Source organism: Ictidomys tridecemlineatus, chromosome 12, assembly GCF_052094955.1.
Source record: "Ictidomys tridecemlineatus isolate mIctTri1 chromosome 12, mIctTri1.hap1, whole genome shotgun sequence".
Classification (NCBI taxonomy): domain Eukaryota; kingdom Metazoa; phylum Chordata; class Mammalia; order Rodentia; family Sciuridae; genus Ictidomys; species Ictidomys tridecemlineatus.
The window spans coordinates 9,088,289-9,105,356 of NC_135488.1; the positions used below are offsets into that span (position 1 = coordinate 9,088,289).

A 17,068-nucleotide genomic window follows, 5' to 3' on the forward strand; every position below is an offset into this window, starting at 1 on the left:
TAAATAAAAAGTGATATACCCCAAAGACTATAAAAATGATCCTAAAAACATTAGCACTCCTAATCACATATAAATTATGAACACTATTAAAATGATCTCACTTTACCAAAGAATTATAGTTTTGTAAAATTAATACTCATGATGTTTCAAAACACATTAAAAGCCAAGTGCAGTGGTGCATGCCTATAATCCCAGTGGCTCAGGAGGCTGAGGAAGGAAGATCATAAGTTCAAGCCAGCCTCAGCAAATTAGCAAGGCCCTAAGCAACTCAGTGAGACCCTGTCTCTAAAATACAAAATAGGCGTAGGGATGTGGCTCAGTGGTTGAGTGCCCCTGAGTCCAATCCCTGGTACCAAAAAAGAGAGAAAGAGAACAAATTAAAAATTTGCATATTAATCACATCAAATGTGTAAATAATATGTACCATAATGATAAAAGAGTGTACCACCTATCCAAAACACGTGCACATAAAGACACACAAACAGACAGTCCTGAGAGCAGAGGCACTGACAATCCAGGAACAATGAGCACATCCAGATGACAGAGTTTGATCTATAAAAAGAAATCAAAGCCCTAAGAGCAAATATCTCATTTTACGATGGGGCCCGGGGAGTCTAGCACACCTTTATGTACTAGAAAGTAGGAAATACTAAAAACTGGCGAAAAGGACATGCCAAAAGAATTCAAGAGTCTATCCAGAGACTCTCCCTCCATAAATTAGAACCATCTGATCATCCAAACATGGACAGAAATAGATCATAATGAATGAAACAAACTGAGTGCTCTTGAGTTTACACTGCTTAAATGAGTGAAGAAAGTAATAGGTCGGGAAGAAAGGGAATTAATTCTTCCTTACAGTAGAACATAATAAATGCAGAAAGGTATAATACAATTAGAAAAACATTTGGCAACCATTATGTCATAATTGCCTTGGACAAGAATTTTGAATGGTAGCTGTAACTAGTTAAAGTTTAGAAACATATTTACAGTCTCAAAGTACCTTCTTAAAAAAAAAAGGAAAAAAAATGAAGAAAATAGACTTTATCTTAACCATGAAATCAATTTAACATTGCCAATAATGGAAAAAAGATCTCTCTCCTGATATGATGCACTGAGAAGTATATATCACTTCTGTGGTTTTTCTGCCAAAAATGCATAACCTAAATCTAATCATTCGAAAACAGACAAATCTAATTATAGGATATTATAGGTATTACAAAAACTAAATGGTATGCACTCTTTAAAAATGCTAAGGTTATAAATATTGATGATCTAGACAAGATTCCAGATGAAAGTCACTAAATAGATATGACAACTCTATATAATATGTATTCCTGAAGTGGATCCTAGGTTGGATATTTTATTAAAAGGAAAGTCATGGGAAAACTTGAGTAATTTCCTAATTTCAGTAATTATTAGTATGCTCATGCTCGTGTAAAACAATATTCTTTTTTTTATGAAAGTCATACTTCAAGATTTAGGGAAAATGAAGTATTCTGTCTATGATTCTCCAGTAGTTTAGAAAAAAGATAGGTAGATAAAGTTAAAGCAAATGTGATAAAATAACATTTGGGGGATCTGGGTGAAAAGTATATGAAAATTGTACTGTTTCTACAACTTTTCTATAAACATAATTTTTTCACAATAAAGATTTTTTTTTAAATAAAGCAAATCTGCCAATTCAAAGTCTTAATTACAAATTGTGGAAAGAAACAAAAGCAGGAACAAATGTATTGTGAAATTAAAGAATTCAATAGTCTATCCAGAGACTCTCCCTCCATAAACTAGAACCATCTGATCATCCAAACATGGACAGAAATAGATCATAATGAATGAAACAAACTGAGTGCCCTTGAGTTTACACTGCTTAAATGAGTGAAGGAAGTAATAGGCTGGGAAGAAAGGGAATTATTTTCAATTGGAAAAAAAACTTTTAATATCACAAAAATTATGCATAAGCTGCCAATAATTAATATTACTTATGTAAAAAACTATATAATGTTTCCTAGATATGTGTCTATCCTCCCTTGCAGGTCACAGACCTCAGAGCACTAAATCTGATAATCTGTGAATCCCCAACATTTAGGCATTTGACAAATATTTATAGATATAAACTCAAACAAACTGCACAGACCAACAGATTTATTATAATAGACTCCAAAGCTGGTTGTTAAAATTGTGGGGATTTGTAATGTTGCTCTTCAAATTAAACCCAGCAACAGAACCATTCATATTCAGGAGTACTAACTCCTAGTCAGACTGTGGGAAACTAATTTACTAGTTTACAGAATACCAGATAGCTGGGAGCCACAATTCAGTTCCGCATCACTTGTAAGCTGACCCTGTTTTCTCACCTTCAGAAAGAGAAATTCAGCCTTGAAGAGGCCAAGTTTGACCCAAGAACCAGGCCAGTATTTACAAACACCCTTCTTAAAAAGCAGTGCCCTGAGTGTGAGAGAGCTGTAATGCACCAGGGACTGATGGACCTAGAATCAGGATCTCACACCCTGCAGGAGCCCAGTGTGTGGGCCCACTGTGTGCTGAGGGAAGCTGTGCTGAAAATAAGCTCTTCATCTGCTCCTCCTCTTGTGACTACTCTGCCTCTAGTATGTCTCTATTTCCATGGAAAACTATACTACAAAACTAAGATTCTATTCATGACTTTACTTACTTAAGACCAATAAGGTAAGTTGAATGCTTCACATACTTTGATAAATCAACAAAGACTAACGGAACATCTATCGTCTTCATGGTGGGAGCTGAGAGAAACATTTTCTTAAATATAAAAATTAAGCCAGGTGTGGTGGTGCACACTTGCAACCCCAGCTACTTGAGAGGCTGAGGAAGGAGAATTTCAAGTTTGAGGCCAGACTGGGCAACTTAGTGAGACTCTGTCTCAAAACAAAATTTAAAAAGAGCTTCTATCTAGCAGCTTAGTAGTAGAACACTCATCTAACAAGTGCAAGGCCCTGAGCTCAATCCCGGGTGTGACATACACACATACATACACACACACACACACACACACACACACACACACCACATAAACTATGGACCTAATGTTCAGAAACATTCTACTTAAGAAGATTAAAGTAAATGGTCAGAAATATGGAAAGAGATTAAAGCTAATATTTGGAAAAGAAACTAATTCAATGGCAAAAAAATTAATCGCTAGTGTCGTCCTGAGAGGAAGATTAAAATGGATGAGAAACCTTAGATTTGTACAGTACCCTGAGGAGTACTGAATAACACTATGATAAATAACACACTGACAGGATGAAGATACGTGGGCAGTTAAAAGGATAAGAACCAAGGGCTATGGCTCAGGGGTGGTGCACACTTGCCCGGCAGGTGTGAGGCACTGGGTTCAAATCTCAGCACTGCATATAAATAAATAAAATAAAGGTCTATCAACAACTAAATAAATATATTTTTTTTAAAAAAAGGATAAGGACCACATCTTACCACCACAATGAGAGTACTCTGAATTATCTACAAATCACAGGCTATAAAAAAACAGGCAACTATTTATGACTTGATATTCAGAACATAAAATTTAAAAATCAATCTAGTATTATCAAAAAAAAAGATTAATTATAATCCCAACTGTGTGCTAGTTTGGAAAAAATGTTAACATCAATATATACTAAACTATAAATAAATTTATTTATTATTGTTAAATTTGAGAAGCAAAATAACAAATGGGTAAGAAGAGACAAGCCTGTACTCAAAGCAGCAAAGGTGTACCAGTGCCTAGCTTTGTGACTTTAGGCAAGCCACATAAACCCTCTGTGGTAAAGCTTCTAAGCCACTAAAATGAGGACAATAGTTTGTCCAATGTTAATATATACAATGTTAATATATACATATATTATATGTTTCTAGAAGAGTGCCTAGTATATATCTTATAGCTATTATTTTTCTAATTATTCTTAACACTATGGAGAATTTTTAAATATGATCAAGTATAATTCTAATTTAAGAGATCCTTGCTATATTATATACATTTCACTAGTACTGGAACATTGTATCCTCAGAAGATTGGTTCTTGCATTCCCATGGACACCACACTCTGCAGATGCTCAAGTTCCTTACAGAAAATAGCACAGTATTTGCATAACAAAATGTACATACTGTCATATGCTTTAAATTGTCTCTGGTTTATTTATAATATCTAATACAATACAAATGTTCTGTAAATAGGTGTTACAATGTATTCTTTAGGAAATAATAAGAAAATAATTCTGTACCTGTTCAGTCCAGTTATAATTTTTTTTCAAATATTTTCAATCCCTGGATGGTTGATTCCATGAATGCATAATCCAGAGGTACAAGGGGCCAACTACTCACATAGGCTGCAAATTTATCACTAATTAATCTTGAACATCTACAAGTTTGGTAACTGTCTAAAATCACCTACCTGCCAAGTATAATCCTTTATAGTTTCCATAGGCATAGGAATTACAAGGAGATTCTGAAGAATAAATGCAGCCTGAAAACATTAAAAAAAAAAAAAGTCAATACTGCCATCTTGTTGTCATCTTTGAAATTATCTAACATTCTGTAATTTAATAACAAAAGATGTATTATTTCTGGTCCACTGAACATACACAGGGGTCCTCACAAGAATTACTAAGCCATATTTATTAAACAATGACTTTGTTAGGTGATGACCAAACACTGTACAAAATTATTTCATCAGGAAATATATTTTTTTCCACTTTGGAATTCAATTCTATGCAGCAAAAAAAAAAAAAAAAAGATTGGTATAAAATAAACTATTCTGGCAGCATTTAAGAAATGAACATCCAGGCCTCCACTCCCCATCCCACCTCGTCCCCCTTTCAACTCATACACTCTCCTCTCAATTAAAACCTGCTAACTAGAAATATAAACCACAAATGTCCAAGTCAACCTATTAAGACCTAAAGATGATCAAATGAAATAATCATATTAAACCCTGATTGTTGTGTGTATGAAAGGGCAGGTGTGAGGAATCAATCCCAGAGCCTCATGCACGCTAGGCAAGCACTTTACCACTGAGCTACACCCCCAATTCTTAGAGTGTGTACTTAATGAAAGACTCTGATACAATCATACTAGAATATCAGTGAAATTCTAACAGTGAAATTTCCAACCATCTTCATTGGAAGTCAATAAAAAGTACTAAAGTTAATAAATCAAACAAAGGCATTACCATTTAAAAGTAAGCATTACTATTTAAAAGTATGAAAGCAATTAACAAGAAAACTAATCTTCTGAATTTGGAAGTGGGCACTGGCTAACAGTAGACTCAAGAGCTACTATTGTTTTCATAAGCCTCTAAGAACTATTTGATTATTGTTTTGAAACTATCTGTATTAATCATCCCTTTGATAGAAGCAGCCATAAAAAGAAAACCACAAATTAAACTTGGGTTTAATTTTCCTCTTATGTTACATGACATACTATAAAAAGCTGTTATGTCAACAGCCCTTCATTATGATTAAGGCTTTATAAACATTAGAGACACATATATGCTGAGGTAAAAGTAAATTTATTTTCTGTGAACCACTTTTCAAGTATTATAAAGCAGAAGAGTTCACATTAAAATACAATGTATTCTGCTTTGATCTTATCAGAATAAAGAACTCCAATTTTACTATAAATTAATAATATCCTTTTTATTCTTCATTGTCATTTCATTTGGGTTTTCATTAGACTATATAAAGGTCTACAGGCCATTCACACTGCTGAACAGTGAGTTGAGTATGCTTTATAGATAATATTACAATGGGTTTCTAAGGGAAAGACAGACATACCTCACGGCGCACCATACTACACTCTGACTGGTCTAGAAGAATATTCACCACAGTTCCCCAGAGCCCACCAGAAATGTTTTGACAACTGTTTGTCAAGGCCACACAGCCAGCTTCAAAAGTAGTCAGTGCTGATCCTAATCCCAGGGAAGTGAATCTCACCTGTCAAAGAGAAATTTGTCAAATCCACGTATCCTATCTATTTCCTAGCATAACTTAATTTTTCTGGCATATAAAATATCATATTTTATAAATACAACACTAGCTTTCCAAAACTAAACTATAAAGGTCACTTAGTGTCCGACATGTTTATGAAGAAATAAAAATCCTATATCACTACTAAGAAAGCAATAATTTAGAAAAAGAAGTTCAGTATCAGCAAAGGACACACAAAGTTAAAGCCAGGTATAAATAAGCAGCATACACTTATATTTTTGTAGCCCTTTTCAAGGGAAAGCACAGTATAATTACATATCTTTCATAAGCTCAATCTCTATTCATTCCTCCTTCCTAAAAAGGGTACCTATTATTTTGTTCTACCTTTCTTAATTTTTTAGTGTTTCTTCCAAATAAATGGTTTTAACTTTCTTGAAAGTTCTTTTTTCAAAAAACAAAAATTGACTGAATTACATAGTTCAGAAGGTATTTATTATTTTCCCAAAATTATTTTAAAAGTATTTCAAATAAAATTGAAGTGGTGTATGTTCTTGTCATAGTACTATTCAAGTCACACATTTTGGTGAATTTCTGAATTCTGAACTAAAAATATATTTCCTATGATTGCTATAGGATAAAAAAAAAATAAGGTACTCATAAAATAGTCAAGGAATAAGTCCAAGTTTTAAGTGCCTAAAATACGTAACTTTAAAGTTACATCAAATAATATTTCTAAAAACCAAAGGCCTTAATTATAATAGGATATATTCATTTCTTCCTCAAAAATGAATGAACAGATGACTCAAACTAGGAAGTTACTAACAATATACAATTTTGTATTATATGGTGCAATTCCGTTATGTGGCACTTAAATATTACTAGGATTCATAACTTAGAATTTCCAGTGATCCTTCTAAAATTGTTTGAAATTGCCTTGGCTTTTCCAACAATTTTCCACTGTTATTTCTAAAAATGACTGATTAGACTATCTTTTCTTTTTTGATTTTCTTTTTTTTTTAATTAATCAATTAATTTTTATTGATTTTATTTTTTTAAATACATGACAGCAGAATGCATCACAATTCTTATTACACATATAGAGCGCATTTTTTTCTCTTATTATTATTTTTTTTGCATTACAATTCTTAATACCTTTATACCACAATTTATCATCTCTCCGATTGTAATATAAGGTATGTTGACACCAAATTCATATCTTCATACATGTATTTTGTATAATGATGAGGGTTTCTGTACTCCAATGAATATGATTAAAAAGAGTATCCTATGCACTGAACTGTCATCTCTGAAAATTCACACACTGAAACTCTACTACCCAACATGATCATCTGGAGGCAGAGCTCCTACGAGGTAAGTAAGATGAAGTGAGGTTTTTTAAGAGGGGCATACCACTAAACCAGCCTTGGGACTCTAGGAAGAAAGGGAAATCTCTTTCTCCACATACAGGTTGTGTGCTGTGAGAACACACTGAGAAAGCGGTCTTCTGTAAACCAGGAACAGGGCCCTCACCAGAAACCAACCACATGGTATCCTGACCTTAAACTTGTGGCCTCCAGCATTATGAGAAAAACAAGTTTCTGCTCTTTTAGCCACCTATTCTATGGTATTTTATTAAGGCAGCCCAAGCTTATTAACACAGTCTTGTACCAAAAAGTAGGGCTGTGCACCTGTAGCAAATAGCTAAGCATATGAAAGTGACTTTGGAACTGGGTAATGCATTAAAGACCAGAAGAATTTTGAGATGCAGCCAGGAATATAAACATGAGAGGTGATTCTGGAACAATCTCAAGACAGGAATGTAGAACATATTACTGAAAACATGTTAATGAACGAACGGTGATCCTCATTATCAAGTGGGTTGAGTAAGTGCCCCGTGAAGGCTCGTATGTCAAAGGTTTGGTCCCCAGCCCATGGTGCAGTGAGGTGGTGGAAGCTTTAAGAGGTGGGGTACAGTTGAGAGTCATGCAGTCACACTGCAGGGCGCCCGTGAAGGGGACGCTGGGATCCTGCCCCTTCCTCCTTTTCTTTGTCTGCTTCCCAGCTGCCATGAGGTGAACAGTTCTGCGCCAGCAGGCATTCTCTGCTACCTGTTCTGTCTGCCCACAGGCCTGAGAGCAATGGTTCTGAGTGCTGATGAACTGAGACATTTAAAACTATGAGGCAAAACAAACCATTCCTCTTTTAAAGCTGTTTATCTCAGATATTTGTTATAGTAATGGAAAGCTGGCTAATACAAGTAACAAAGAAACTGTTTCAAATAAGACTGAGGTGGTACAGTAGGCTTGCCATAGTACCACTTTGTTCAGGTCACATGTTGGTGTATTTCTGAATGTTTACCCAAAAATATTTTTTTAATGACAGCTAGAGTTGCAAAGCTCAACTGTATTCATGCCCTAGTGTGTTGTGGAATGTAGAACTTATGGACAATTAATTGTTATTTACGTGATACAATTCCTAAGAAGTGGCTAGGTTCCTCCTGACTGCTTATAGAAAAATCTGAAAGGAAAGAAATAATTTGAAGAAGGAATTAAGAAAGGATAAGCATGGGGCTGGGGATGTGGCTCAAGCGGTAGCACGCGCTCGCCTGGCATGCGTGTGGCCCGGGTTCGATCCTCAGCACCACATACCAATAAAGATGTTGTGTCCGCCGAGAACTAAAAAATAAATATTAAAAATTCTCTCTCTCTCTCTCTCTCTCTCTCTCTCTCTCTCTCTCTCTCTCTCTCTCCTCCCCCCTCTCTCACTCTCTCTTTAAAAAAAAAAAAAGATAAGCAAAAATGGACATGAACAAGAATTTAGAAAATTCTCAGCCTATCCACGGAAAAAAATGAGAAAACTTATTTTAAAGAAAACACGGCGGATGTGGCTGACCAACCATTTCATAAAGAAAACATTACGGTGATTTTGTCAGTCATCTCACAGGAAGCCAGGAATATAGATGGCACTGTATGAGCAGATACTGTCAATGTGAACTCCAGGGAACAAAGAAAGTGGGACAGATTGATGGAGGCTACTGTACATAAGAGTCTATTGGTAAATGTGTGCTATTCTTTAAGGAAAGAGAAAATTTTCTCCTTGGTTTCAAAGAGTAGGCCTACTTCTCTGGTGTCAGTGGGCCAGGATGACCTGGCCCAGAGCCCCCGGAACTATGGTGCTACTCTCAAGCACAACAGCATGGATGGGCCCTTACAGAGAGATGAAGGGTGGGATCACCCAGGAGTGTGGGGGAGTGGAGAGGCTGTCCCAGCAGCAGGGCTGTAAAGGCAGTATCAGCCTAAGGGCTTGAGCTTGGAGTTGTCTTGCCAGGTTTTGAACTCTCCTAAAACCATCACTCCTTCCTTCTTTTCTTATTTCTTCCATTAGACAGGGAATATTTATTCTACAACTAGTCTATCATCAAAGTTTAGAAGCACTACCTTATATAGTTTCACAAATTCATATCTGGAGAAGAATTTTTCCACAGGATGAATTAGATCTGAAGTTTCATCTGGACTTTATATAATTGACGCTGAAATGAGTTAAGATGTTGGAAGCTGTTGATAATGGAAATACTCTTGGCAAGGAATAAGGTCATTAATTGGGGGGACAAAACTATAATGAATTGTATCTCTCCAAAACTCCTATGTTGAAGCCTTAATCCCCATGTGACTATGGCTGGAACTAGGGCAAGGTTAAATGAGATCATGGGGTGAGACCCTACTCCAACAGGATTGGTGTTTTTAAAAGAAACAGAAAAGAGTCTCCCTGCATGTATGCATCAAGGAAAGGACATGTCAACAGGCTGCAAAAGATGGTTCTCTAGAAACCAAAAAAAAAAAGACAGTAATATTTGGAGCTTGGATTTCCAGCCTCTGGCACTATGAGAAAATAAATTTTTATTATTTAAGTCACCCAATCCACAGTATTTTATAATGGCACCTGGGAGCTAATACAGGGCTAAATAAAGCATAAAACTTGGTAACTCTAACAATACCATAATATGAATAAGCATAAACATGTATGTTTTATTTTCAATTACTTTTAATCTAAACATGATAGGCTTGGTTCTCTTTTACACTGACCTCTGGGTCCCGATCAACCCATAATGGAATCAACCAAGCCAATCCTTGTTGAGTAGGAGTCTGTTCTTCACTGAGACTACCCAAAGGTAAAAACCAAAGTGAAATCCACTCCTAGAATGAAAGAAAGGAAAACAGAATTACTTTAGGCAAGTTTAGGAAGTTTAAAATAATTCTAAATCTTTAGAAATCAAAATAAAGTAAAAATATACTTAAGACTTGGTTTCAATCCATTATTAGGCCAAAATAATGAGGAAGAAAAAAAATCTCAGCTTCTCCTAAAAAAAACTTAACCATAAAAGTTTTCCTATAAAAGCAATATTTTCTCCATAATTTAGGCAAAATATCAAAAATGTAGCTTTCTAGCAAATGCAAATTTCAATCAAAATACATTACAGATAAAATTTAGATTTATGTTGGGCACAGTGGCGCACACCTGTAATCCCAGCTACTTGGGAGGCTGAGGCATGAAGATCACAAGTTCGAGACCAGCTTCAGGAACTTAATGAGGCCCTGAGCAATTTAGTGGAATGCTATCTCAAAATAAAAACATTAAAAAAAAAAAGATATAGCACCCCTGGGTTAAATCCCCAGTACCATAAATAAATAAATAAATAAATAAATAGATTAATTAATTAATTTCAGATTTACATGATATACAACTTCTAAGTAATGTCTTAGTCAAAAATCTTCTTTGTCTCCTAGAAAGAAAAGTCAAAAGAAACATTTTTTTATAGCAAGCCTACAGGCTGGAAATGTCCTAGGCATAGCACAACCCTTTTCAAGCAACTATTCACAAGTCAGGCAGCTGTTAATGCTCTCACCGAGCTCAGAGCATGGGCCATCATCTCATGGGACAAGTGAAGCAAACAAAGGACCGTGCTCTTTGTAACACCTTTTCCCATGAAGGACATCGCGTTTCCTCCACGCTCCACATAAAAAGAAGTAATGACCTGGAAGACAATGTGAACAGTTGTGTGCAAGCCTTATTTTAAATGGCATATAAAAATATCTATATAAAATTCTCCTTACTTGTCTAAATTGAACCTTAACAATACATACTTATAATATTATTAGTGTATACATTTATAACTGGTTATGATGGTAAATTTTGTGTTATGTGTATTTTAACACAGTTAAAAATATTCCTAAACATTTTTCCCCTTGAGATTTGTACAAAAGGTATGCAGTATCCTCGTAGGATATTTTTAAGACTTAGAATATTTCTACGACATTTTTATATTTTTTTAAGTCAAAAAGTTTATATCTTGTTAAAAGCACATATTGGAACTGCTAATTCTATAAAGCTCACTGACCAAGTCAGTTATGTTAAATTCTCTTGAATAATGGTTTAAATGTAAATAGACACTTTCCTCGCTTATGAATGATCTTAGATATCTATTACATATTGCCTATTATTTAGATGACTGGTTCTCAATAGACACATTGTATCACTAATAAAAGAAATGTTTCCCCTCTAGGGGGGCATTCCCTATACAGAGGAGCTGATTCAGCAAAGTCCTTCCACCTGACTTAGAAAATCCTTTGAAACACGTGGCCAAGTCTTTATGACAATTACTATATATATTACTATTCCCCAAACAGGGGTTTGGTAAATATTTGTGAGCTAACTGAATAAAAAGAAACTTTGCAGTATGTCAACTTTTAAACAAATAAAGAATATTCGGTGAAAAGAAATCACATATAATTCACAAAAGTTTTATAAAAGAGAATGGTGACAATTTTCAGGCCCCAATATATTTTGATGGGAAAATGTGTGATAAATCAAAAAAACTGAAGACTACTTGTTTCTGCACTAACACAAATAAAGTATATCAATCCTTTCACCCAATATCTCTATACTTTTAGTCATCACAGAATCCTGCAATATGAGCCATTTTATCTCAGTATCTCTTTAGGTTTCATTTTGTTTTGTTTTGTTGTTTATTTCAAGTCATACAGTAAAAAAGACTATACATATATACACACAAAAAAACATATATGTATGTATATACATACATACGACTGTATATGTATATTGGTAAATAATTTAGGGGCTCTGGCACAAGTTACAATTTTCACAAATCAAAAATAAAACACAACTCACCAGGGTCGTAGTTTAAAATATTTTAAAAATTTTAAAATATCCTACATGAATTCTACTATTTTTTTATTTTGGGGGGGAATTTAAAATTTTAAGTACTACATTAACAAGATGTCTGAGCAATCAAGTCATTATCATCTTTTCTCTAATTCATCACTGGAAATACCTAATATCTATGAAATAATTTTATTTCTAGTTTAAAAGTGACAAGCCAAGAACTTTGGAATTATCTCCTTTTAATCTGACCCTTTTGTCAGATCTCTGGAATTATACATCATTTATCTGATGTTAAGGATTAAATTACCATAGTTATTAACCATCGTAATTAATCACAATCAGTTTAAGTCTCACTTCACCACTACAAAAAAAGCAACATTTATATTCAAATTTCACTGTGCAAAACTAAAATAATCTAGAAATATGGCTCCCTTGCAATAAGTAATCAGTGTGTGTGTACCCCCCAACCCCCACCCACATCCCCCACCGCCTTTCAGTACTAGGGATTGAGCTCTCAGAGTCTCTACCACTAAGCCACTCTCCCAGTTTCCCCTCAACCCACTTCTCTTTTAGACAGGTCTTGTTAAATTGCTGAAGCTGGCCTTGACCTTGTGACCCTCCTGCTTCAGCTTCCTGAGTTGCTGGGGGATTACAGATGTACGTCACCAGGTCCAACAGAATCCACTTTAATTACTAAGAAACTAAACAGCTGGACCAACAATGACTTCGCTCTGAAGTCCATGCACATACGTCTTACTTTATGCTTAAAAAGACTAATTTATTCAGTAGTACTTATTTACCTAATAAACTAAGCATAAAGTCCCAAGATTAAAAGTCACTCTGCTATAATTTCTAACAAATAAGAGAGGTTTAGCTATATTATTCTCCTGTCATATAAACACAAAGACTTTCTTCACAAGATAGTTTATAAAGTATGAAATAAATTCCCATTTATACCAAATCAGGATTTGTTAGTCAAGCTTTTCATGAAACATTATAAAATAGGAACTTTACTTTTTATCTATTTCTCCTCTAATAAACTGTGCTGATTTTAATGATCTCAAGGATAACTGAACTGAGAATGTGATTACTGCCTTTTACCTGTATTTCTTACCTAAACCTAAGTTCTTTTGTTCTCCAATACCACAAATGTCTCATTTTAATTTTTAGTATTTGCAATATAGCTATAATCAGAAGTCTCCCTTCTTACCCAATTTTTTTAAATAAAAGTACTTTTGATAGTTTTCAATACAAACAATACAATTCCATTTCAATTATTACTGTATATATATATACAGTAATAATATATATATATAGTATGCCATATATATAGTAGTTCCTTGCATATCCCAGATCTAAAAATAGATAAAACCCTTTTTAGAGAGATGAATTGAATAAAAGGTTCATAGAGAGATGTACTGAATAAAAGGTTCATAAATGGAGTATTTATAAATCACATTATAACTAATGCTATAAATTAGATGCCTATAGGTTGAATAACATTTTAAATGCATTAGAATGTATAAATTTTTTTAAAAACATTATAATTTTTAACTAAAATATGTTTGAAAATTCATGTATTTCTGGCCATGGACACCTGGCAGCATGGAATAAAACAATTCGTTACTATACCAACAGTATTACCTATTTCAATATTTATAATTATTTTTTTAAATAAAATCTCTTTTACTAAAGGGGCTACAGTAAATTTCATATTAAATGTTATAGTAATATGAGTATTCAGAATTTGTAAATTAAAAAATTAACAAAAATAAACCACAAACCTAAACCAAAAAAAAAAAAAGAGTAGGAAGATATAGATAAACTTAGTTAAAAAAAAAAAAATCCAGGTCTGGAATTCCACTTGCTGTGGATCAGTTTATTCACCTTTTAAAATATAACTGTACACTGCCTCCTCGAGAGTTTTTCCTAAAGTCCTAATACAGATATTGATCTCAATCTCTGGCTGTCAGTGAAGGTTAGAAGGCAAAATTAAGCTGACAGATTTGACCAATAAGAAAACAATGATCCATTTTAAGATTCAATTTATTACATAAACAGTTTGCAAGTACAGCCAAAGGTGCCACTCCCAGTGTCCTTTGTGTAAGGTGAACACTGGACAAAGAGGCCAGACAATTGTACTGCAAGTGGCAGAGTGCTCTGTTGCTAAAAAGCCCAAGCCATGCTCTATACACCACAGCTGTAACCCTGGGGAAGTGCGACAGAAAGCCCAGACTTCTTCGGGCCTAGGAATAAGAAACAGGTCAGGACAGACTTCTAACACATGATGATGGGAATGACACTCAAGCTCCTGGAAGTTCCTCACAATCCCCCATGTTCTCATGTTCCAGAGGATCAAAGGAAATTCTACCAGATCAGCTGGGGAGAGAGGTCTTGACTATGTGGCCCAAGTGCCAAAATCCAAGATTGCCAGAGCACAGTGGCAATGCTATCCTTCTACAGGGGGTGCACAACCACATCATTGTTGTGCTTATTACATTATATTGAAGATATTTTGAACCAAAAGATGATGAAATCAGAATATATTAGAATCCCTACAATATAATTAAGGACATGCTTAGAAGGTAATTAAAGCTGAAAATATTAGAAAACGAAAAGCTAAATACACTTCTACAATGTTGTACATATAATATCATATAAAATAATATTAAACTCCACCTATAGGCAATAAAATTAATAAATCTTATAAGCATAATGTTGAAAGAAACCACTGACACAATTTTTTTTAAAATCAAAGATTATTTTATACATAGACACACACTTAAATGGTAAAACTACCAAGAAATGCCAAGAAGTGGAGTATCCAAAAAAAAATCAAAATACATTCTACAAAAGGAACAAATAGAATTCAACTGAGGAATGATAAATACTTCAGGGATGCCAGCTAAGCTGTACTTTTGGACTTGGGGGTAATCATGAGGTGTTCACTATGTGATAATTCAATGAGCTATGTATTTTCTGCATGTATTGTATTTCACAATTAAAATGGTTAAACAAAGTAAATGAATAAATAAATTACCCTAATGAAAAGATTTAAAGTAAGCCTCAATTTTTCTTGAAAATGAGAGTATTCCTCAGGGTGATCTTCTGTACATATTTTTTATAAAATTAATTAAAATATTTAACCATTATGATGAGTTAAATAAAAATATAATGCATTTGTGCCTGGCACCTAATAAAAGCAATCAGTAAATAGTAAATAGCTGTCATTTGGGGTGTTATTTTTACTTACCTCCAGAAGACCTGACAAGTACTTCATGCAAATGTCAAGTGGCCTTGTGAGAGGAGAATGTGAGCTCCATCCCTGAAATGCGGTGAGGTGAGCCATCCCTGTAATGTCCGCTCAAGGGAAGGCAGGCCATAGAAATGAGGAGCATCTGTGACTCGCAGGCACTGGAGCAGTTTCAGAGCCAGCTGTGTTTGGAAAACGTAAAGAAGTTCCAAGCATTTCCTATGCATTTAAAGGGGGGGTGGAAATCAACCACAGAGAAAGTTATAGACTTAATGGAGTGTCCTATTGGCTGCAGGGGGTTTCCCACATATTAGTAAGGTATGAACTAGACAAAATGGCAAAAAAAATTTCCTCTCAAAACAAGGCTTTGCAAGAGAAGTTTAGAGAAACTATCAACTAGAGTATGTATGCAAAATATAAGCAGCAATCACATTTAAAATACATAAATGGGTATTGGTTGTGTTATCCAAGAGTGACATAAAAAATTGAAAAAAAAATAATTTCACACTATAAATGAGTTTAATTTGAATATATTAAAACTGTATTAAATCCTTCAGTGTCATGAAAAACTGGTTATTTTTAATTGACTAAAACTTTTTTGTAGAAAAATAAAAGGAAATGAAAGCTTTTAATGACTTTAACCTAATTAAGCAAGACTGTCAGAAACAGATCAATCAATAGAATATATTCTATCAAAAAACAAAATTCTTAAAATTAAGTAGTCAAGAATGAATTCAAATATAAATTGGTGATTATTAACTATACTATTACCTATTCCATTAGGCATATGATTTTAAGATCATAATTTTTATATATCTACTATCCAATTGCTTTTAAAATATTTTAAAAATACAAAGAACCTATACTAAAGCCTACAAGTTCAATTCCTCACAGATCAACAACAAAGTAACCAAATTGACACTATTATAAATGTTCTTACTGTTTTTTAAAATGTAACATACATCAACATGCAAATAAGCAGACTAATTTTAACTATCAGTACCAAAGTATTTATATCTCCTAATTTTGAAGAAGAAGTAAATCTCTGAAAATCAGAGGAAAAATAGATTTTGAATAATTGTACCCAAACTTTCAACAATACAAATGATACCTGTCAGTAACTGCCATGAAACTGAGAAGCAAGGTATTGAAAAGTGCAATCAGTTCTTTCTGAAGTTGCTGCCTGATAGCAGTCCGGATGTCATCTATTTCTTCTCTTGCCTGAGTCTCTGTCAGAACCAGCAGGTCTAAGAGTGGATTTGGGCTCTAAAAAATGAAATTTGTTAAAAATATATTTACTCTCTAAGCTATATGTTTTTCCTATAAAGGTTTTTTGTTACTACCTATGTTCTAGATGAACTAAAAAGTTTTACTATCTAATTAATAGGTAGTTATACTATCTAATTAGTAGGTCTGGGCCTTCACTGCATCAATAAAGATGTTCTAAATTCAACAGGTGTTTAATATGTCATCTGAACAAAAAGAAAGCATATGTTATGGAAAACTGAGAACAGAAAAAAACGCAATGAGAGAAAATCACACATAATCATACTTCATTGGTACATACTCTCATCTGTTTCTGTAAGTAGAAATGTAAACAACTTTAATTATATATTTCAAGCAAACATGATACTAAGAGAAAAACACTATTAAAATAATCTTTTCTACTTAATGATATGAT

The 17,068-nt window shown here is 33.9% G+C and overlaps 2 protein-coding genes across 2 annotated transcripts in view; both read right to left on the reverse strand.

Moving 5' to 3' along the window:
• Positions 1–17,068, reverse strand: part of LOC144368993 (uncharacterized) — a 388,140-nt gene that overhangs the window by 334,881 nt on the left and 36,191 nt on the right. The window lies entirely within an intron of this gene.
• Positions 1–17,068, reverse strand: part of LOC144369490 (rotatin-like) — a 79,544-nt gene that overhangs the window by 58,546 nt on the left and 3,930 nt on the right. The window contains 7 exon segments of the mRNA XM_078029776.1: positions 4,421–4,492; positions 5,802–5,960; positions 10,037–10,147; positions 10,858–10,986; positions 15,388–15,488; positions 15,491–15,606; positions 16,499–16,653. Coding sequence (XP_077885902.1) covers positions 4,421–4,492; positions 5,802–5,960; positions 10,037–10,147; positions 10,858–10,986; positions 15,388–15,488; positions 15,491–15,606; positions 16,499–16,653 — 843 coding nt within the window.